General features: G+C 42.1%; 1 protein-coding gene across 5 annotated transcripts in view; it reads right to left on the reverse strand.

Annotated features, from left to right (window-relative positions):
* The window catches only part of LOC132405581 (fibroblast growth factor 1-like), a 96,378-nt gene that overhangs the window by 19,818 nt on the left and 51,785 nt on the right, over positions 1-24,775 (reverse strand). For 3 of the 5 annotated variants that reach the window (XM_059990501.1, XM_059990497.1, XM_059990499.1), the window contains exon 2: positions 6,431-6,636. In XM_059990501.1, the coding sequence (XP_059846484.1) occupies positions 6,431-6,599 (169 nt within the window). In that variant the 5' untranslated portion in view covers positions 6,600-6,636. Of the gene's footprint in view, positions 1-6,430; positions 6,637-10,671; positions 10,737-16,889; positions 16,924-24,775 lie in introns of those variants that run through there. The other 2 variants (XM_059990500.1, XM_059990498.1) reach the window with 2 other exon arrangements.

Below are 24,775 nucleotides of genomic sequence, written 5' to 3' on the forward strand. Positions count from 1 at the left end.
TACAGTCGACGTTTCAGGCCAAGACCCTTCAGCAGGACGCTCTTTTCCATAGATGCTGCCTGGCCTGCTGAGTTCCTCCAGCATTTTGTGTGTGTTATCGTTACTATTTTGGTTGTTCTGTAATGTGGCAAGCTGACGGACCAAGTATCAAGCCTCACCGAATTCTGTCTTAGCTAACAGCATATTGTCGAGTCTTGGAGTCTGAGGCTGAAATGTTTATGCGGATTAACTGATGAGGATCTGTCCTCCGACTTAAGGAGAAGAGAACATTTGATGTGGATGCTGTGATCCTTTCTGGCCGCTTCCATTTCTTGCTTCAGACTGATGCTGATGCTTGTGCATTCTTTCTATTGGTTCAGTTTCCTTGAGCGGCTCAGAAAAATCGCTGTAGAAACTCACTGAGTTGGGCAGCATCTATGGAGGGAATTAGGCAGTTGACTTTTTAGGGCAAGATATTTCAATAGGATGTAGAGTCTCCATTTCCCTAGAACAGGGGTTCCCAATCTGGTGTCCACGGACACCTTGCTTAATGATATTGATCCATGGGGAACCCCTGCCCTAGGAAGGCACAGGCTGACCTGTTGACTTCCTCCAGTGCCTTGTGCCTTTTTCTCGATTTCAGCACCCACAATCTCTGTTTTCTTTCCTCCTTATTTAACAAGAATGAGAAAAGGATGTAAGGAAAATAATAAATCATGGAGAAAGAAAACAGAAGTCGTGACTTGGGGAAGTTTATGTTCAAAACTTTGTAACTTAGAAAAAGCCATAGTTGAACTTGCAAGGAAATCACATTCAGGAAGGATGTTATATTACTGATGGAAAATGTAAGAACTGAAGGATTTTAGTAATGAAGAAAGTTTAGTCAAGCTGATTTGTTTACTTTGGACCAGATGAGGCTGAGGGAAAGTGAGTATGTGAAGTTCTAAGAGGCCTAACTAGGGTGGAAAGAAAGGAACGGTTTCCCTTAGCAAAGAGGTCAATAACCAGGGACCAAGATTTAAAGTAACTGGTAGAAGATTAGAGGGTATTTGAGGAAGTTTCCTTTTCATCTAGGGAGCACATTGAGTATCAAACTCACTCCCTGAAATGGTGCTGGAGGCAGAAATCTCCTGCCACATGGAAAAAGCATTTAGATGTATTAATTATCCACTGCAGAAAGCTGTGAACACAGTTAGCTCCATCATGGGCAATGGCCTCCCCAGCGTCCAGAACATCTTTAGGTACCGATGCCTCAAAAATGTGGCACCTGGGCCACGTCCTCTTCTCAACATTACCATCAGGGAGGAGGTACAAGAGCCTGAAGACAGACACTCAACAATTCAGGAATAGATTCTTCCCTTTTGTCATCAGATTTCTGAATGGACATTGAACCCACGAACACTACACCTCTACTTTTTCATTCTCTTTTTGTGCTACTTATTTAATTTTTTAAATATATGAATGTTTACTGTAATTTACAGTTTTTTATTATTATGTATCGCAATTTACTGCTGACACATAAACAACAAATTTCATGGTACACGCCAGAGATATTAAATCTGATTCTGGAAACAACTGGGCTTTGAATTGAGAATGCGAAACAAGTCAAAGCTGCAAATGATGGATGAAATTGCTGCTTTGGTGCCATAAACCTTCTGTGTCTCTATGATCCCAAAGAGACCAAGTAATTTAATCTGTGGCCATGCCACACCTACACCATGAAGTTTAAATGCAAGAGGAGGAATGAAGCAAGAGTGAAGAGTAATTGAGTGATGTATGAAAAAGTTCTGAGAATCCACTATCTGATTTGTCAGATATCCTAGTGGCTTGGTGTCTGGTTCTCTGGGTGCGTACTTCCACTCTCCCTCTAACACACCAGAACTCTGGCTCCCACACTCCATGAAAGCTCACCTCATTCTGTTTCCCGCGCTTCCGTGAAACCTATCCAGATTCCCTGGAAAATATGTTATGCTATTGCAGGGTATAAGTGGGGAAAAATATCCAGTAATCCTGGAAAAGTGCAATTCTTACAGCTGATGTTACAATTCTTATATCCCGAACCTGCCGGACTAACGGAAGTTTCGGGTAATTGGTGGCACAGAAGCATAGTGATCAGCACATCGCTTTACAGCATGAGTGACCCAGAGTCAATTCTCGCCACTGTCTGTAAGGAGTCTGTACAATCTCCCAGTGCGCACATTGGTTTCCTCTGGGTACTCAGGTATCCTCCCACATTCTAAAGACAGTTTACCCAGAATTACCTCAATACCCAGAGCCTGGACCAACACCTTACTGCTCTATTATCCTGTTTATTATCATTTGTAATGCCTGCACTGTTTTGGGCACTCTATGCAGTCCTGGGTAGGTCTGTAGTCTAGTGTAGTTGTTGTTGTGTGTTTTTTTTTCTCTCTGTGTTGTTTTTTTACATAGTTCAATCTAGTTTTTGTACTGTATCATATAACACCATGGTCCTGAGAAATGTTGTCTCATTTTTACTATGTACTGTACCGACAGTTGTGGTCGAAATGACAATAAAAGTGACTTGACTTGAGTTAGTAGATTAATTATCACAAGGGTGTAATAAGACCGTAAAACCAAGATATCGGAGTACAATTAAGCCATTTGGCCCATTGAGTCTGATCCACCACGATCCATCATGGCTGATCCACTTTTCCTCTCAGCTCCAGTCTCCTGCCTTTCCCGACACCCCCATATCCCTTCATGTCCTGACCAACTAAGAAATCTATCAACCTCTTCCTTAAACATACATAAAGACTTGGTCTCCATAGCTGCCTGTGGCAATGAATACCACAGATTCACCACTCTCTGGCCAAAGAAATTTCTCCTCATCTCTGTTCTAAAAGGAGGCCCCTCTGTTCTGAAGCTGTGTCCTCTGGTCTTGGACTCTCCCGCCATAGGAAACATCCTCTCCACATTCACTCCGTCGAGGCCTTGCACCATTCGATCGGTGTTATGGGGCAGTGTGGACTCATTGAGCTGGAAGGGCTTGTTGCTGTGCTTTAACTCTAAATAAAATAAACTACTTCGGGGCACCAGAATAACGCAGCAGTAAGCATAACACTGTTCGGGAGGGTTTCAGAGTTAATTTCCAGCTCCATCTGTAAGGAGCTTGCACAATCTCCTTGCGCCAGAGTGGGTTTCTTCTGGAAGGTCCAATTTCCTCCCGCAGTCCAAAGACTAGAAGGTTAATCGGTCTTTGTAAAATGTTCTGCGATAAGACTAGTGTTAAATGGATGGGTTGCTGGGCAGTGTGGATCATTGGGCTGTGGGAGCCTGTTCTTTAAATAAATAACATTTTCATTTTCTTGGCTTATGTTGCAAATGCAGCAGGTCCCAGTGACCACAGTATTCATTGACACAACATTACCCAGTCCTTAATAATATTTCTGTGGATGTATTGTATATTGGCTGGTTGCATTCACAGCCTGGTATAGAAAACACTAATGACCTCGAATGGAAAATACTCCTAAAAGTGGTGGATTTGCCCCAGTCCATTACAGGCAGATCCCTCCCCACCGTTCAGCATGTCTAGGACAGCAGCATCCCTGCCACCTAGGTCATGCTCTCTTCTCACTGCTGCCTTTAGGAAGAAGGTACAGGAGCCTCAGGAGCAGTTATTAACTCTCAACCATTAGGCCCTTGAACCAGAAGGATAACTTCACTCAACTTCACTTGCCCCATCACTGAAATCATCCCACAATCTATGGACTCACTTTCAAGGACTCTTCCTCTCATGTTCTTGATATTTATTGCTTACTTAGTATTATTACATTCTCTTCTGTTGTATTTGCACAGTTTGTGGTCTTTCACACAATGGTTGTTTGTCCGTTCTGTTGGGTATGGTCTTTCATTGATTCTATTATGGCTCTTGGATTCACTGAATATGTTCGCAAGAAAATGAATGTACATGGTGACATATATGTACTTTGAAAATAAACTTACTTTGAATTTTGAATAGTCTATCATGAATGTATCCAGTTTCTTTTATCCCATTATACATCGTCAAATCACAATACTTACTACTCCGATAACAAATCACAACATTTTTAATTTAACTTTTATTTTTACCAGCGAGTTAACAAGCCCTTCAGCCCAACGAGCCTGAGCTGCCACACACACCCAAGTAACCAATTAACCTACTAACCCGTACGTCTTTGGAATGTGGGAGGAGACTGGAACACCATGGGGGAAAAGCATAAACTCCTTACTGTCGGCACCGGAACTGAACTCTGAATTGCCCCAAACTGTAACAGCGCTGTGCTACCATGCCACCCGAAACATAAAAGAAGGGTTTCAGGATGAGAAGTTAGTCAACCTGTCAAGCCCATACAGGCCATGTGTCAGAGCAATTCAAATGGGTCTAGTCTCCTGCCCCTTAAAAAAGAGATGAGCTTCATTTGTCACGTGTACATCGAAACATTCCTTGAACTTTGTTCTTCTGAGTCTACAACCAACACAGTCCGAGGTGTACTGGGGGCTGTGTCGCCACACTTCCAGCACCAACACAGCATGCCCACAACTCATTAGCCCGAGCCCTTCCTCATATCCCTGCAAATTCTTTTCTTTCAGAAAGTTATCCAAACTCTTGAACACTACAATTAAATTCACCTCCACTACCACCCCTAGCCCTGCCAATACGTTAATAACTCCGAGCATTCACAGTGTCAGATAGTCTCTTCTTATTTGGGCTCTCATGTGGATAGGCTGGTGCAGAAAGCTTTTGGTATGCTGGCCTTTATAAATCAGAACATTGAGTATAGGAGTTGGGATGTAATGTTAAAATTGTACAAGGCATTGGTAAGGCCGAATTTGGAGTATTGTGTACAGTTCTAGTCACTGAATTATAGGAAAGATGTCAACAAAGTAGAGAGAGTACAGAGGAGATTTACTAGAATGTTACCTGGGTTTCAGCACCTAAGTTACAGAGAAAGGTTGAACAAGTTAGGTCTTTATTCTTTGGAGTGTAGAAGGTTGAGGGGGGGACTTGATAGAGGTATTTGAAATTATGAGGGGGATAGATAGAGTTGACATGGATAGGCTTTTTCCATTGAGAGTAGGGGAAGATTCAAACAAGAGGCCATGAGTTGAGAGTTAAGGGGCAAAAGTTTAGGGGTAACACAAGGGGGAACTTCTTTACTCAGAGGGTGGTAGCTGTGTGGAACGAGCTTCCGTTAGAAGTGGTAGAGGCAGGTTCGATTTTGTCATTTAAAAAAAAAATTGATAGGTATATGGACAGGAAAGGAATGTAAGGTTATGGGCTGAGTGCAGGTCGGTGGGACTAGGTGAGAGTAAGTGTTCGGCATGGACTAGAAGGGCCAAGATGGCCTGTTACTGTGTGGTAATTATGGCCTGTTTCTGTGCTGTACTTGTTATACGGTTATTATACCCGTCTGTATAAGACCTTGCATCCCTTTTCATCTGAGGGAAACTGGACATTGTGCTGCTAACATGTCCGGCAGGCAGGTCTAACCTTCCCAGATGCAGATGACTGAAGGCCACTGAAATCAGTCTCAGAATTGTGGGGCCCGGAAGGGGAAGAGTTAAAACTGCTCATTGGTCTTGTTATTAACCCCACCATGACAGCACCACAATGTAAATGGCTGTTTTCAGCTCTCACCGTGTATCAGCAGGAAGAAAGATTCTTCACCCAGGGTCCACGACCTCCTGCCTCCAACCAGCATCTCCTTCCCTCTCCTGAACCAATAGTAGCTTGACTCTAACCCTGCCACCCCCCCCCCCCACCCCGTGCGTCATCCCCACATCTCTCCACTAAATAACAGACCCATAACTGCATCAAGGACAGAGATGAACAAGATAATGCCATGTCACCCATGCTCAAGTAGCTCCCAGATTTTCACCCACGGGGAGAGGCAACTTGGCAGCAGCTCCGGTAAAGTGTGGACTTTATTGAGGGAAAGTGAAATAAAAACAGTAAAAATGAAAGTGAAAGCTGTAGCTGTCCATCACTTAATGAACACTTGTAAGGTGCAGTTAATATATATGAACCAACAAAACAACATGCCCCCAGAATATGGTCCACTGACACAGCCTATATCAATCCTTAAACAGCTCATAAACTGAAGTATTATACTATAAAAACGAACATAAAATATAACTCAAAATGCACGTAGTAAAACGCAGCACAGGTAAGTAGAGTTCTGCAAGAACTTAGTTTCAACTTGCAGGAAAGTTTAAATAAAAGTTACTCTATTTGTGCTGAAATTATGTTGTTTTAACGGTTACCATTTCTTGCTCCCCTGAGTGTTTGTTCTTCTAGCTGCTAAAGAGATCTTAATGAATTGAACTTAGTAACTTGGGAAGTTTCAAAGTAGTTGCCAAGCAACACAAGTCAAACACACACACACACACACATACGCACATACTTTTTAAAAATAGTACAGAGCACACGGTGATTGAAAATGATTCTCACTGTATATGTCACTGTGGTCTCGTGTTCCCTCCACTGTTCCATCAGGAAGAATTCGCATAAAATACCCTCCATTTTGACAGTACAAGAGCTTTGGGTCTTTGTAACTCGACAGGAAGTGATTGAAGGAATCAGATAAGTTGGATAAACTTGTCACAGTTCCAACATCCATGATGCCTCTGGCACAGTGTTCATATGGATCTTCTCTCCTGGAATACATCAACAGACAAAGCAGATACTTCAATGAATACCAGTTCAGGAGCTAAAAATATCAGCGAAGCAGAAACCCGAGTGATTCAAAGTCTACGTCATAAGTGTATTTATATAATTTTCATTTTTTCCATCATAGTTTTGTTCTTTCCTTATCCTTGTCCTGATTGATTTTCCTTCTGGGCCTAGATAGCAACTATTGGCAAAGAGTCCAGCAAATAAAGTGATCGCTGTCTCATCTTATCTTACTGACACCATCCATGTACCTATCTAAACTATTAAATGTTGAAATCAAATTTGTATACACCACTTGTGCTGGCAGCTCATTCTACACTCTCACGACCTCTGAGTAATGACTCTTCCCCTCATGTTCCCGTTAAACTTTTCACCTTTCAACCTTACTCCATGACTTCTGGTTGAAGTCCCATCCAACCTCAGTGGAAAGAGCCTGGTTGCATTTACCCTTTCTATACTCCTCTTAATTTTGTATACCTCTATCAAATCTTCTCTCAATCTTCTATGTTCCAAGGAGCAAAGTCTTAATCTGTTCAATCTTTCCTTATAACTCAGGTTCCTCCAGAAATGGCAACATCCATGTAAATTTTCTCTGTACTCTTTCAATCTTATTTACATCTTTCCTGTAGGTAGGTGACCAAAACTGCACACAGCATTTCCAAATTAGTCCTCACCAACGCCTTATACAACTTCAACATAACACCTGATCTCCTGTACTCAATGCTTTGATTTATGAAGGCTAATGTGGCAAAAGTTTCCTTTGTGATCTTATTTACCTGTGAACCACTTTCAATGAATTATGTACCTGTATTCCCAGATTCCTTTGTTCTACCAGACTCCGCAGTATCCTACTGTTCACTGTGTGGACCTGCTCTGGTTGGTGCCACTGAGTTGCAACACCGCGCACTTGTCTGCATTAAATTCCATTTGCGGTGTTTCAGCCCATTTTTCCAGCTGGTTCAGATCCTGCTGGAAGTTCTGATAGTCTTACTCACTGTCCACTACACCACCAATCTTTGTGCCATCCACAAATTTGCTGATCCAGTTAGCCACATTATCACCCAGTTGATTGATATAAATAACAAACAACAAAGATCCCTACGGTACTCCACTGGTCACAGGCTTCTAGTCAGAGAGAGACAATCACCTACCACCACTCTCTGGCTTCTCTCTCAAAGCCAATGTCTAATCCAATTTCCTACCTCATCCCTGGGGACTTATCTTTTTTTGTGTTATAACACCTCCACCATCTTAATATCTATATGTTCCTAACAAACAATGTATCCGTCCTTAAATTCAAAACCCTTTATGTCCCTCAACTTGAGTTCAGTGGATTAAGGCAACTCAAAGTCTCAGTGCTATGTTAAGAGTGAACCTTGCTGGGCTCTCTTGCTGGGCAAATAATGTATGTTCTTTCTAAGGTAAAGTACCAAAATTACGATCAATATTTCAGGTGTGATCTCAGGAATGTTCTGTATAATTGAAGCAAACTGTCCTTGTTCCTTATTTGAAGTCTTTCCCAATGAAGGCCAACATACCATTTGCCTTTTAACTGCTGCATGCACAGTACATATTTGCTGGTATACAAGAGCAGGTACTTTTGAACATCAATACTTCCCAATCTTTTGCCATTTAAATAATAAAAATTTCTCTCCCAAACCAGGTTCTTCAAGGTTATCCGAGATATATTCTTCTTCCACCCACCATAAATTTGAGCTCATCTCAAAATCTGTTGGTTTCCCATCTCAGCCATATCCCATTGGCACATCACTGTTGTGCTGACCGATATATCTTGTTTTTGTCGGCAAACTTTGCCAAATTATATTTGCTTTGTAATCAGGATCGCTGTGACCATTTCTTGCCTGAGAGATCTGCACTCCTTCACTTCTTCCACTCCCAATTGTCTATGCCCCTCCACTGGTAGCTTTGGCTTCACCTGTGCATTCCCTACTCCAAATTATCCACTTCGGGCACTTAATTATCATCATTATTATTCTGTTCCATGTAGTATGACGTTGGAGATCATGGTCTCAAGACCACGATTGCTCTTGGCAAATTTTGGCACGTAAGTGCTTTGCCATTGCCTTCTTCTGGGCAGAGTCTTTACAAGACGGGTGACCCCAGCCATGATCAATACTCTTCAGAGATTGTCTGCCTGGTGTCAGTGGTCACACAACCTGCAGTTGTGATATGCACCAGCTGGTCATATGACCATCCACCACCTGCTCCTGTGGCTTCAGGCAGCCCTCATCAGGGGGCTAAGCAGGTGCTACCTCTTGCCCAAGGGTAATGTGCAGGCTAGCAGAGTGAAGTTGTGTCTTACACCTCATTTGGTAGGGATGTATCTCCAGGCTGCCACCCATAGTATTTAATCATCTCTATTAAAAGCTGTGTCTCTGGTTTGGCATCAATTCTAGCCAAATTATACACCTGTAAAGAACCTTGGGACATTTTACCATAAGAGTAGTTACGTAAAAGCCTGTCTATCAGGCACTGTCTGTTCCTTATGTGGTTGGCTTTACCAATCACTTCAGAGAGCTACAAAAGTAGAGTAGAAACAAGTCATCCTCAATCCTGAGAGACTGCAAAAGAAGGTGAAGGAGACTGTAATTCTCACTTGTGGGAACTTTTAGCATAGGAACATCATTAAAGAGTTTCCTTTCATCAGGTGTCGGCTCAAAACTTCAAGTGTTTGTTCCTTCCTATAGATGCTGCCTGACCTGCTGAGTTCATCCAGAATTCTTGTGTGTTACTCTGGGTTTCCAGCACCTGTAGAATCTCTTGTGTTTATCATTAGTATTGGCCACCTTCTTGGTTTTCAGGTCTGAATTCCTGACTGGTTGAACACCATGGACTAGTTACTAGTCACTAGTAGGACAGCATAAATATACTTTCAATCTAGTTCTGGTTGCTGTTTTTTCTTGTATAAAGCCCCTGATGTTTGGAAAAGTGAATTATGTTGCTTTTACGGTTGTACAAGTTATTTAACAAGGCATTTAAGTGCCCCCTTCTGGAAACAAACCAGCGAACAGCTTGAATTTCACAGGCGAAACTCAAATGGTGGTTAATCCCACCATCGATAACAGGATGCTTAAGAAGGGGGAAGAGAAAACAAAATGTGAAGGGAAGATTATAAAACATAAACTAACAGAAGAGTGGCAATTAGAGCAGGACTGCCTTCATTAAATCCATAAGAGAGTTATCCTGTATGATATAAACTTTACTTGTGCCTCCAGGAACCGATGTGTATTTACTATGAGTTTTGAGCCCTCTCGACATTTTCTTGTAATCTCCAGAGCAAAGTTTATCAACCACAGTGAAAATAAAACAAAATGCTGTGTGGGATATGTAGAATAAAACAGAAAATGTAGGAGTATAGATCAGGCCACAGGAATCAGTTAACATTTCAGTTTGAAGAAGAGGTCTGGAACACTAACTCTGTTTCCCTTTCTACAGATACAGCCAGCCGGATCGACTAAGCATTCCAGTATTTTCTGTTTTCGTATTCATAGGAGATTAGTGATAATGGTATTTGTCTTTAAATTATCTCTCTCCCTCCCTCAAAGATCCTGGTAACGTAATGAAAAACTGGCACGAGAATAAATAGATTGGCACCTGCTCGATAGATAAATTGAAATATCACAGCTGTAGAATTTAACTTACCAATTGTCTTTCTTCTGACTTGGCCCAATTGTTAGTGAAGATCGACTTGCTTATCACTTTGAAATTTATGTAAATCGTAATAAGGCCTCTTTGTAAAAACAAACCGGAGCTTTCAAACAGTGAATAGCTCTTACTCCCCAGAGTACACTCTGCATTCCTCATCCCTTTTACCGTGAAGTCCCGGTCATTGTTTAATTTACTCTCTCAGAACAAATTACCTTCAGGGATTTCTTTCCAGTTAATGTAATGCTTGTTGAAAATATTACTCATTTTTGATGAATTACCCCTCGGAATTTTTTAAAGTTCTAGTAAAGCAAATGACTAAGAAAATTTATCATGCGAGAGAAAGAACTTACATCTGGATTTCTTAAAGGAAATGCCTGGGCCATCAGAAGTGTCCAACGAGAAGTATGAAGTCCGACATAATTTGCAGAAAGTAGGAGAGAAAATTTCTTGTAAGACTTAGAGAATTTTACAAGAGGGAGAATTTCTTTAATACCACTGGCTGCAAAAAGTTAAATAATGGGCTTAAAGAAACAAGCAACTTAATAAGAATGTTACATCCGCTTATCCAAAGATAAGGAGTCTGACCTAGAGTCTGGAAACACGAAAATTCTTTATCATTCAGAACCAGAAGCCTGGAATAAGGAAACAGAACACTTGGACTCATATCCCCAATGTCAAATAAACCAAAAAAGGTTTGAATATCAAATTACAGGACAAGTATAATGAGCAGGGTTTGAATTTGCTGAAGTCACACAGTGCAAATGATATTCATCTTGACGTTAGAAGACTGCAGGATGAATCTGCAGAACTCAAAGGAGGTTCATGAAAGTGATTCTAGGATTGAATAGCTTGTCAAATGAAGACTGTTTGATGGCTCTGGACATGGTTTCACTGGAATTCAGAAGATTGATTCTGAAACCTATCGAATGTTGAAAGGCCTCAGTAGAGTGGATGTGGAGAGGATGTTTCCTATAGCAGGAGAGTCTAGGACCAGAGGACACAGCTCAGAATAGGGCATCCTTTTAGAATGGAGAATTCTTTTAGGATGTCTTTAGACAGTGAGTGGTGAATCTGTGGAATTCGCTGCTACAGGCAGCTGTGGAGGCCAAGTATTTACGTATATTTAAGGCAGAGGTTGTTAGATTCTTGATTGGTCAAGGGATGAAGGGATATGGGGAGAAAGCAGGAGAATGGGACTGAGAGTGAAATTGGAGCTGGCTTGATGCCATGGGGAGCAGACTTGATTGGCCAAATTCTGCTCTTATATCTTACGGTCTTATGGTTTATCTACAACCTTAAATGGATGTTGCAGTGCAACTTCACTTCAGTGCTGCCTTTACCACCGTGTAGGTTTTAATATTGCCTTAAGTAAGTACTTACAGACCAATTTTACTCAGAATGCTTACACAACCTTTAGTTAGAAGGGACTAGAAGCTAGAAGGGGCAGCAGAGTGGCAGAGCTTGTTGAGAACACATAACATAGAACAGCACAGCACATTACAGGGTCTTCAGTCCATAATGTTGTGCCGACTCTTTAAACTGCTCAAAGATCAATCGATCTCTTCACTCCCGCACAGCTCCCCATGTTTCGTTCATCCATATTCCTATCTAAGAGTCTCTAATCTACCTGTCCCTGACTGCACATTCCATGCACCTACTGTGCAAAAACACTGTCCCTGACTTTCCCCCCCCCATACTGTCATCCTTAAAGTCATGCCCCTAGGTCTGTTGCCATACAGTGGCAGAGACCCAAGCTCAGGTACTGAATGTGCATATTCTCACCGGAAGACGTAAGCTTTTCTGTGGGTGCTCTGGTCTTCCAAAGACAAGCAGGTTGCTATACTAATTGGTCAAGATTGAAGTTGTAGTAAGTAGCAGGGTGATAGAAACTGGTACAAGTTGATGACAATTGCAAGGAAATAAAATCTGGGATTAAATTGAGCGGATGAGGATGAGAGGTGACTTGATAGAGGTGTGCAAAATAACGAGAGACGTAGATCTAGAGAACAGAGAGAAAGGTTTCCCAGGGGAGAAATGGCTTATACCAGAGAAGGGGAGGGGGCAGAATGTGCATTATGTCCCCCAAATTACGTGGGGTCTCACCGTTGTAGAGGAGGCCACATGAGGAGCACCGGATACAGTAGATGACCTCAGCAGATTCACAGGTGAGGAGTTTCCTCAACTGGAAGGACTGTTTGGGGCCCTCGTTGGAGGTGAGGGAGGAAGTGAATGGGCAGATGCAGCATTTCTGTCATTTTTCAGAGGTAAGTGCCAGGAGGTAGATTAATGGGATGGGATGAGTGGACAAGGGAATCATGGGAAGTGAAGAGTGGGGGGCAGGGAATAGATAAAGATGTGTTTGGTGGTAGGATCCCATTGAAGATGTGTTGGATGTGGAGGTTCATAGGTTGGTAGGTGATGACAAGAGGAACTCTATCCCTGTTCAGGCAGCACGAAAATGGTGTGAGCATGATGTCCGTGAAATGGAGGAGATGCAGGTGAAGGTAGCATCAATATTGGAGGAAGTGAAAATGCTTTCTTTGCAGAAGGAGGACTTCTCTATTGTACTGGAAAAGAAAGCCTCATCCTGAGAACAGATGTGGTGGAGACGAAATAACTGAGAAAAGTGAATAGCATTTTTACAGGGGACAGGTTGGGAAGAGGTATATTCAAGATAGCTTTGGGAATTTGTTGGTTTATGAAAGATGTTGGTAGACAGTTCATCTCTGGAGATAGATACAGAGAGTTGAGAAAGGTGGTGGGAGGGGGGTGGGCGGAGAGAGGGGATTGAGAGCACGTGGAGTGTCGCAGATATAGATATAGATGAGAAGGGACTGAACCAAGGGGGATAGAATGGAGTCGAGGTATGCAGACATGAGTTCAGTGGGGTAGGGACAATGGGACTACCCGGACTGTTAGGTTTGTGATTCATTGATATCTCCTCTACGTTCTATGTAGGATTCATACAAACTAGTGATCGACAGTCAACACAGTCTGAAAGGGGCTGTACTTCCATGCTGTATCTCACTGTGACTATATAACATAATTAGCCAATGCAGTTGCCCTGAGCAAATGACAGAATGGATTTTTGGTTGCAACACCTGCTTGCAATCAAAATATCTTTACCTTAATTAATTTGTTAGTAGGGGGCAGAAGGGGTGTTAAAAACCTTGGTATATTTTCAATCAAAGTAGGCATGACATTTGGTTCAGTGAGTCATCCACTCATTATTCATCCCTCTGGCTAAATGGGAATAAAAATACATTTTATTTATCCTATTCCCAATTTATATTTTAAGCAACTATCCCAACCGAAGATAATAAAGCAATTGTCCATCCTTATGAAAAGGGGATTAAAGCAGGGTGATTCAGTGTCTCCTATTTTGTTCAATATCATCATGGGCATTTTATTGTTTGATAGTGAAGGCTGCAGTTTTTATTTGGGCGGTATAAAATGTTCTGTCATATCTTCTGTCAATGTAATAATCGAAGAAGTGTGATTATTCAAGTATGATGTTCTCCTAAGGGGTTTTATTTATTTTTACAGTTTTATTGAGAAATCCAGCATGGAACAGGCCCTTCCAGCCCAATAAGCCACACTGCCCATCTATTTACCCCTAGCCTAATCAAAGGGCAATTTACAATGATCATCAACACACTAACTTGGACTGTGGGAGGAAACTGGAGCATCTGGAGGAAACCCATGCTGTTTACGTGAAGGACGTTCAAACTTCTTACAGATGGCATTGGAAATGAGTGCTGAACTGCGATGCCCCGCGCTGTAATAGTATTGCACTAACCACCACGCTACCATGGCAGGTTGTGTATTGTCGGGTCCTCAGGTGGCTGTAGAGGCTGACCTGCTGCAGTATGGGCAAGGTTAAGTGGTGGTGTCCATGTGCACTTCACAAACTGAAAGTCTTGCATTTGTAGAGTGCACAACCTCAGGAGGCCCCAAAGGACATTATAGCCATGTAGTGCAGTTTCTCGGATCAAGGATCAAGAATAATTTTCTTCTCCTCTGGTTTATGGACTCTGAGAGGCTTGTTAATAGCAATGAGGGAACCCTAGACTCTTCCAATTGTGCCTGGGCAAGAGGCTTTTGAGATAATGCACTCTTTCCACCTTTAATACAAGTGCTCGTTCTGTTCCCATTGCATTGTCTCCGATGTCCTCAGCATTACCTCACGTGCTCACTCCTCACTTTGTGCAGACACGAGAATTTTTACGAGACTGTGGGCATGTTGCAAGCTTGGAACTCAACTGTGAATCATTTCCTCTGTCAGACTGGTAACCTCTTCCTTTGACTACAAAACAAGTGCTCAAAAAAGGCAGCAACTTAATCATGACTCAACACAAGTGCTCAGTACATGATGTAAAACACCCTCCCCTCTGTAGACTCTGTCTATGCTTCTCACTGCCTCAGTAATGCAGCCAGAATAATCATGGGCACCACCCTCCCCAGACATTTTCTTATTGTCCCTCTCCTATCAAGCAGAGATATAAAAGCCTACAAGCACATACCACTAAATTCACGGACAGCTTCTCTCCATCTGTTACCAGACCTTGAATGGACCACTTGTACAATGAGATGGACTGCTGACGTCACAACCTACCTTGTAATAATCTTGCATTTTATTGGTTACTTGCACTGCACTCTTTCTTTAGCTTTGACAGTGATATCTGAATTGCTAATGTACTATCGTTAGGCTAACTACTGCACTACCACGTAGCTCCCACTTACAGTTAGCTTCAAGCTCAATAATTTTGGAGGGAAACTAAACATCAGTTGAAGGCAAATCCTGTCACTTCCTATTTTAGTACATCTTAGGACAGAAGAGACATGCCCTGTGAAATAACCTAGGTCTATCTACCTTCATTTTAAATAGCAACCAGTTTGTAACATTTGAATTTAAAACATTTACGTGATTATTCAGACTTTTTTTTCTTGCTGTTTTACTCTTGTTCTCCCTTTCCATCTCTGCTGGCATCTCCTGGCAGATGATTCCAAGAACACCAGACACTCTATTAGACCTTGCACATAACCACTTCATAAACCTTGGCTGACTACTTGATCTTAGGATACATCACAATAGAGACCAATTGTCTCCTCATACAACACCAACACACACCATTACCAACGTGTAGCAATCAGGAATATACAAGAAATGTAAAGGTCCTAGAAGAATACTAACAATCTTAAATTAGGAAGCCATGGTATTTTTGCACTACCTACTTAATTTAACTATTTTATTTATATCTATAAAATAATATATAATTTAACTATTTTATATAAATAAATATTTACTGTAATACATGTTTTTTCTATTATTATGAATTCCATTGTACTGCTGCCAGAAAGACAAGACATTTCACGACATGTGCCGCTGACATTAAACCTGACGCTAGTTCTGGAGTTCAGAGTGCAATTCTGGCACTGTCTGTAAGGAATTTGCAGGTTCTTCCCTGTATACCACATCAGTTTCCCCCGGTGCTCAGGTTTCCTGCCACAGACCAAAGGTGCCGCAGTTAGCAGGGTAATTTGTGTTTGTAAGTTGTGTGGTGATTAGGCTACTGCTTAACAGGTGGGCTTCTGGGTGCTGTGGCTCCCTGGGCTGGAAGGGCCTGTTCATTATTGTATCTTTAAAGAATCTTTTTTAAAAAGAAAAATCTGAAACTTGAGACCTGAAATGCTTTGTATACTCACTGATAATAAAAACAAACATGTTGAGACTTTAGCAGACAAATTTCAAAGAAATTTAATCTTAGTTTCTTCCTGTTTATTGTGTGCATGAGCCCTTGTTCTTGCAAATATTTAAGGAATTGCTATTGAATTTGCCTGGACTAGTCAGACATTTAACCTCCAGTTCTTAGTATTTTTGCTTACTGGACTAATGTGTAAAAAAAGCACTTGTTTCTCAACATTCCTTAATAAGTTCATTAAAAAGGGAGTTGTCACCATATTAGAGAGTTTTCCATCAGGAAGCCCTGTGGAGTCTTACTATTTCGACCAGAATGGCTCACTCAGTAACACAAAAAGATTCCTCTGTTTTTTGTTCATTCAGTTTTCATGTACGCCGAATTAAACAATTGTTATAGGAAATGAAATTAGCGATTTGATATGTGGACCACACCAATGGGTGTAGCCCAACGGTAAGCATCAAAACACAACTTTAAATTATGCTCCTCTGGCTGCTTAGGGCAAAGTAACTTAGTTCGTTCAGCAGAAAGAGTCCGCACTCTTTCCCTCTCCCTCTGTGGTCCCATTATGACCCAGCTAATCCATCCTTTCATGTGCAGCTGTAATTAATTCAGTTCCACAGTCCACACACAACAGCAATGAATAGAAAGTGTGCATGTAGGAAATGGTTTCATCTTTACCAGTTGTTAATTGCTTCATAGAGAAGAGAAAAAACTCACACCTGTTCCAAACAGCGTGCCCTCTAACATTCAAGTAACCTACAGCTCACTCCTAGTCCAGAACAGTTAACTACTAACAGTTCCTTTAGAAATATCAGATATAGTTAAAAGCATGGTGACAAGAGAACAACATCGAACTGTGTACTTGCCTTCTTTGCTAGTCTGGAAGCAGCTGAAAACAGGAAGTAATCAAGAAAGATTGCAAGGGAGGGACGAAGGAGTCAAATACATCGGGATTAAATTTAGCTTGAAGCACTGTGCTGTTAAAAGCACCATTTCCATGTTAAACTTTGCATTGAATTTGACGATGCGTAAAAAGGTTGCTTTCCCCAGTGCGAGTTTTTTCACCTTCGGTTTACGATATTAGACTTTGCCATCAACCAGGCTTGTATTGGAACCATGCCAATTTATTTCAATAGCCTGTGGCGGCAGATTTGAGAGCTTTAACAGGTGCTGTGCCTGTCGGGCACACTTTTCCTTTGGCATTATGCACAACAGGAGAGAGGGGCATTATGAATCGTCTGTGCATCTGTCCCTCAATATCCCTCTCATCCACCACTCCTGTTCTCTTCAACAGCAAATTGGACAGAGCCTACAATGAGCGCTGTTTAGAATGACAGCTTTCACTTATCCTGAGATCCGTTCTCAGTGTTATATATTTACTTATTCATTGTTCTGTGTTATTTATTTATTTATCTATCTACCTATCCTGCTGTCTATCTATCCATCTATTTATTTGTTTATCTAATTATATATTATTATAATAAATAAGGCTGTTGTCTTATTTTGTACAAATTTCACTGAATTTCACTTGCCCCGTCACTGAAATGTTCCCACAACCTATGGACTCACTTTCAAGGACTCACGTTCTTGATAGTTATTGTTTGTTTATTTATTTATTTTTCCTTTTGTATTTGTAGTTTGTTGTTTTTTGCACGTGGCCTAACACCCAAGCTGCTGCAGTCTTCCATTGACTCTAACATGGTTGTTATTCTATTATGGATTTATTGAGTATGCCCACAAGAAAATGAATTTCAGGGTTGCATATGGAGACCTATTTGTATTTTGATAATAAATTTACTTCCAACTTCAGAAATTAGGGATACTGAATGCTGACTTGCCAATATTTTGTCGGGATAGTGGAGCTGGAGGTTGTTTGTTCAACTAATTCAGAAAGGATTACGTTAAAATTATTCTTCAGAGTTACATCCTGTGTCCTTTACAGGTTCTGTGGGAGAATTCCAAGTCTATTATGCTGCCGTATTTGAACATAGTCAAGTCAAGTTGCTTTTATTGTCACTTCGACCATAGCTGCTGGTACAGTACATAGGAAAAACGAGACGTTTTTCAGGACCATGGTGCTACATGAACAGTACAAAACTACACTGAACTGTGTAAACCAACACAAAAACTACACTAGACTACAGACCTACCCAGGACTGCATAAAGTACACAGAACAGTGCAGGCATTACAACAAATAATAAACAAGACAATAGGCACAGCAGAGGGCAGTAGGTTGGTAGTCCGATGCTACATAAATAATCATCTGAATGGTGGCACCTGGGATTCCGTCCGTTCCATTCTGGCTTCCCTCTTGCCTCTTCCTCTTCTTTTCTCCTTACCTGCCTATCACCTCCCTACCATGCCCCTCACCCTTCCCTTTCTTCCATGCTCCACTCTCCTCTCCAATCAGATTCAAAGTTCAAAGGAAGTTTATTTTGAATGTACATATATGTACATATGTATATACTATCCAGAAATTCATTTTCTTGCGATATTCACAGAAGATTCCATTACCTTTTCCTCCGATCACCTCTCAGCTTCTCACTTCACCTCCCCCTCCCCCACCTACACACCTACCTCCCCCATCTTCTGACTTCACCGAACAGCTTTTCCTCCCCCACCTTCTTATTCAGGGTTCTTCCCGCTTCCTTTCCAGTCCTGGTGAAGGGTGTCAGCCTGAAATGTTGACACTTTAATCCTCTCCATAGATGCTGCCTGACCTGCTGAGCTGTTCTGTGTGTGTTGATCTGATCAATCTCTTGTTTCCCATCGAGAGTTCCAGTTTCTGCAGTGCAGCGCTTCAACCAGCAGGGGGCATCATTTCCCACTAAAACTTTTATCCCTGGTTGATCCATTCCTGGGGAAGGTTAACTGGATTTTTGCTATAGGGCTACTATTCTTCCCAATTTTCTCCCATTCTTTATTGATTTTGACATGTTTTTCATCGCAGAGTTAGGTTATGAGCACAACAGGCCCTCCTGGTTTCTGGAAACACATGCTATGATGAGAGGGAGAAAAGGCCTTTGCTACTAGTAAAGACCAGAGTTTCTACAGTTGCTGAAATTCTTGAGCAACGCACACAAAGTGGTGGGGGAACTCAGCGAGTCAGTCAGCAGCATGCAGGGTAATCAGAACACTGAATGCAGACGCAGTGTTCCGGTTACAGAGAAAGCGACGTGTGAAGGTATAGTGGTGGGTGGTGCTGTGTGTATTTTTCTTCAAGTTGCTGTGCAGTGAAGGTCCTGTCTGCAGTGCCTTTGAATGGATTGAATCAGGCAGCAGCTCTGAGACGAGGACCCGGGCAATTATGACTAGGTACGGTACATTATCTATGCTCTCCTGATATTATGTCCAAATATGTGGGGTTAGTAGGTTAATTGGTCACATGGGTGTAATTGGGCAGCATGGGTTTGTAGGCCCGAACGGCCTGCTGCTGTGCTAGATCGCTACATAAATACAAATAAAAAAAAATAAAAGCAGAATTATATATCTCCATTCTGCCCATTGCTGCTGGTCTCTCCCCATAGTTCTGCAATTATTTTCCTTCACAATGAGCACCATGTTCTGGGCAATAGAGATATGTATTTGAACGCAGCTCTCTAAAATGTTTCAATGCTTTGACAACAATGGACTGCCTGCCATCCTTATGGAAATGAAATTTTTCAGACGAGGCATTAATCTAAAGTCAGCCTCACAGGGAATATAAAACAATCCATGGTAGAAAATCTTGGTGACCTGAACAATTGGGTTGGAAGGGCCTGTAACCATACTGTATCTCTGAAAAATATATGCATTCTACTTCCCAGATGGGTGTATGAGGCTTTTGACTTGAGCTCCTCACCGCTGAGTTTGTGGATTCAACAGTGAAACCACCTCCTCTCAAGGCCTTGTTATTTTTGGGAACATTTCATTTCATTTATCTATTTATTTATTTATTTATTTATTTATTTATTTATTGATTGATTGATTGATTGATTGATTGATTGATTGATTGAGATCCAACACAAAATAGGCTCTTCCGGCCTTTTGAATCGTACCACACATCAATCCCCCAATTTAAACCTAGCCTAATCATGGGACAATTTACAATGACCAACTAACCCATTATCCCGTATGGCTTTGAGCTCTGGGAGGAAACCGGAGCACCTGGAGGAAACCCACGTGGTCATGGGGAGAACGTAGAAACTCTTTACAGACAGCAGTGGGAATTGAACCCGGGTCATTGGTATAGTAAAGCATTGCGCTAACCACTATGTTACTCTGTTGTCCATATCATGGGAGCCAGTTATAGATTCATAGAGTCATTAAAGCATGGAAACAGGCCATTCAGCCCAATTCATCCATGCTGGCCCATGTGCTGACAGGGGCCTATCCATGGAAGAGCACTGAAAACACTATGGCAAGCACTGAAATTGCGCCCCTGTCCAAACATCTGACACCCATCTTTTAGATAGCTTTACCATAATATCAGTTCAGAAATACAAGTCAAGCTCGTTAATCTTTTAATTAACAAATTATGGCACTACATGAAAATTATAACTGCACCTTCCTTGCTTTCACTGATACAAATTGGTCTACGACGTGATCAAAGTCAGTTTTCTCAGTTTCTTCTCATCTCCACACTGAACAATAAATTCAAGAAGCTCTTCAGGTCTTGATATTTTCGTGTTGACCTGCCTTGATAAGAACATTCTGCAATCCAAAATTTCTTCATATAGCTTGGCGTCAGTGTCGTGCAAACGAGCGAACCTTTCGTCCATTTCTCTGTGAAGACGTTCGAGTGTTCCCTTCATGACTCTTTCCATTTCCTCCTTAGCTGCTAACCAAGTGTCTCTCGAGTTCCCATCAGCCATTTCATCCTTTTGTCTCTGACGTCTTTCAACTTCAATATTCCATTCTTGACAGAGACCGACTCCGTCTTCATGAGACTCACTGACCAACACTTCACTTTCATCATAAAAATGATCTTGGAGGGCTTTCAAATCCAGGGCAGCATTGTGGAAGTTCATGCTAGGATCCTGCAGCCTCTTTTGAATACAGTCAATGTGAATGAGTACCTTGTTCCAAAATCCTAGCAAAATCAGAAAATCGGAACTCAACATGCGGTTGTACAGCTGCCTTGTGTCACTTCTTGTTTCACTGGTCTTGTCTTCATTGTCTATCAGGTCCTGGAGAACTTGAAGTATCTCCTCAAGGTGCTTGTGGACGGGCTTCACTGCTTCTGCCCTTGCACTCCACCTGGTTTCGGACTCTGACTTAACAACCACAGGTACTGCTTTTTTGAGTTTTTCCCACGCTGTGTTGAATGAGAGAAAAACACGTAGAAAGCTTTGATGATTCCAAAAAATCCTGCTTGGCTGCATGTACACCCACCAAGTTGAGAGAGTGATTGTTGCAATTCACAAACACTGCCAGGTTGTTTTTCTCACTTATTCTTTGATGAACACCACTTCTGCGTCCAACCATCACAGCAGCGTTGTCATAGCACTGTGACTGACAATCTTATAGCTCCATTTCGTCCTTCTCTAGCTGTTTCAAGATGTCTTCAACCAAGCTCTCAGCATCCTTCTGGCTTATCTGGATAAAACCAAGGAAGGACTCTCTAACATGGACTGTTTTCCTGTCAAAATCAACTTCCACATACCTCACTACTTCTGACATCTGCTCACGGTGTGCGTGATCAGGAGTCGAGTCGAACATGAGACCATAGTACTTGGCTTTACGAATGCTTCTCAGTAAATTCTAGCAAACAGTGGATGCCATCATGTGGATGAATTTGTTCTGGACACCCGGTGAAAGACAAGATGTGGATCCAGGATGACTTTCCAAATGAGTGAGGTGTTCTTTTATGACAGGGTCGAAGATGGCCAGTAGTTTCAGTAAGCCAAGGAAATTTCCCACATTGGAGTCATTGTCTAGCTGAAGTGGCTCCCTGTGTCCTCGCAAAGCCAGATTCTGAGTCACAAGGAATTTTATGCAGTGAAGGATTCTCGTCAAGATATTATGCCACTTCTGCTTTTCCTTTTCAATCTTGACTGAAATACTGCATCAATGACTCCTCTGTTTCCAGCTAAATTTCTTTCCATTTCTTTCCACTGTGTGAAGCATTCCCAATGAATGCATTTTCATGAACACTAATCCTTTCAGGTGATTTCCACTGGTTGAATCCACTTTCCTGCTCCAATGAGGATTGATGGTCTGACCAGGAATTGAGAAGACAACAGATACAAAATGCAGACTTTTTAGAAGGGAAATAGACCAACCATGAGGCAGTCACTTCCTCACCATGACCATTTCCCAATTTCCTCTTGAACCAAGTTTTGTTCATTGATTGGTTATTTGTTGGTAGGAATGGCCCCTCACCATTTTGGAAATACTTTGAACCCAGCTTTATTATTTCTGTTCTCAACACGTCAGGCAGAATTGCTTTTCCAGTATCCTTGTCGAATTTCAGAAGTTCAGTGTCATGCTGTTCAATCTCTTCTGGTACGACAGTTCGAGGCTCTTTGACACCATCCAGTTCACTAGGTTCAGTGTCATCAGGGTCAAACTCGTCAGGTAAAATCTCGTCAATAAACTCAACATCACCACCACCATCATCTTCCCCTCCTGTCATGTCCACGTTCTCCATGGCAGCCTCACTCTTGATCTCGTCATACTCAGATTTATCTGACTTGACTTCCTCCTCGGCTTGTGACACATTTGTACTTGATCCACCTTCAGATTCTAACAAACTTGTAGCAGGTGCAGGCGACTCCATGGAACGTGTCCAACTGCTTGTTCCGGGCTTTTCAAAGAAGGGCATGAAGAACTTGCTCGACTTCTTGGCTTCCTCCACCTCCAACTTTCGTCTCTTCCGTCCTTCAGCTCCACTTTCCAAGTCAAGTCAAGTCAAGTCACTTCTATTGTCATTTCGACCATAACTGCTGGTACAGTACACAGTAAAATTGAGACAACGTTTTTCAGCACCATGGTGTTACATGACACAGTACAAAAACTAGACTGAACTACTTAAAAAACAACACAGACAAAGCTACACTAGACCACAGACCTACACAGGACTGCATAAAGTGCACAAAAACAGTACAGGCATTACAATAAATAATAAACAGGACAGTAGGTCAAGATGTCAGTCCAGGCTCTGGGTATTGAGGAGTCTGATAGCTTGGGGGAAGAAACTGTTACATAGTCTGGTGATGTGTACACCGAGGAACTTGAAACTACTCACCCACTCAACTACAGTCCCATTGATGTCAATAGGGGTTAGCCTGTCTGCGTTCCTCCTGTAATCCACGATCAACTCCTTCTTAAGGAGCCTTTGCCTGCTCTTACTCTCTCAATACCTCAGGCCCTTGAGCCTGGCAACATACTCGCAAATCTTTCTTTCACTCTTTCCACCTTAATGATCTATAAGAGGGTAACCAAAACTGTACACAATACGCCATCTATGACCTCACCAACATCTTCCATAACTGCAACAGAACAGCCCAACTCTTATACTGAAGGATACCACAGCAGCGTAGCAGTTAGAGCAACGCTTTACAATGCCAGTGATCATCATTCAGTGTTCAATTCCCACTGCTACCTGTAAAAAGTTTGTACGTTCTCCCCATGACCATGCGGTTTTTCTCCAAGTGCTCTGGTTTCCTCCCACATTCCAAAGACGTTTGGGTTAGGGTTAGTAAGCTGAAGGCATGCTCCATTGGCACCAACATCTGCTGGCTGTCCTCAGTAGAATCCTTGGATTGTGTTGGTTATTGACGCAAATGACACATCTTATTGTATGTTTCAATGTATCGAGGTACATGTGACAAGTAAGGCTGATCTCGATCTAGTCAATGCCCTGACTGATGAAGGACGGCATGCCAAATGTCTTCTTCACCATCCTGCCTGCCTGTGATGTTGCCTTCAGTTCTTGGTGACAACAAGCACCAGTGATGAATGCCACTATTGTTTTCAACCCACCATTGGGAATGCCTGCTTGAAGACCAGGATCTCAGGCCTGGCGCAGGACTCACGGCGGACGAGGCAGCACTAATCACTGCTCAGCCCTGGGCTTCTGAGAATGTCAGTAGGATGGTTAAAACTGTGTATGCAGTGTTGGCCTTCATTTGTCAGGGGACTGAGTTCAGGACCGCAGCGTAATTAACCTCTGTATCACTGGTGACATTTACCCCTCAAGTATCTTCACGAAGAAGCTTTGTCACAATGTTAAATATGGCGGATTTCTGTCTCAGACTGGCCGTCCTGTTTCTGCTATCATAACGCTTCAAATGTTTTCAGTTAAGGATTGCATGGCAGAAGCTTTGAGGTCATGAAAGCTGTTTTTTAAATCCAAGTCGTTCTTCCCTTTGGATTGACACGTACAGTAGCTCCGCAGAATGACTAGAAGGCTGCTAATTTTGTAACAGCCCAGGAACCACAGCATCAACTATCAATGGAAACAACGGGAGCTAGTTTGTGGGATGGAGAAAGTGGAAAGTGAAAGATTGAAAAAAGTATTTCAACAATGTTCTCGAGGAACGCAGCGGTCGGGCAGCATCTGTGGGAGGAGAGGAAATGTCAAAATTTGGGGTTGAAATCGAAGGGGCGAGGAAGTCAGTATAAAAAGGCGAAGGGTAATGATAAGGAAGGATTCGGAGGTGATTGGTGGACTAGGGAGGGGTGCGAGATGACAGCTAGGTAGTACCAAGTAGGAGAGGTGAGTTGGAAGACGGGCTGGTGAATGATAGAACAAAGAGAGAAAGAGGA

This window comes from Hypanus sabinus, chromosome 15 (assembly GCF_030144855.1).
Source record: "Hypanus sabinus isolate sHypSab1 chromosome 15, sHypSab1.hap1, whole genome shotgun sequence".
NCBI classification, from domain to species: domain Eukaryota; kingdom Metazoa; phylum Chordata; class Chondrichthyes; order Myliobatiformes; family Dasyatidae; genus Hypanus; species Hypanus sabinus.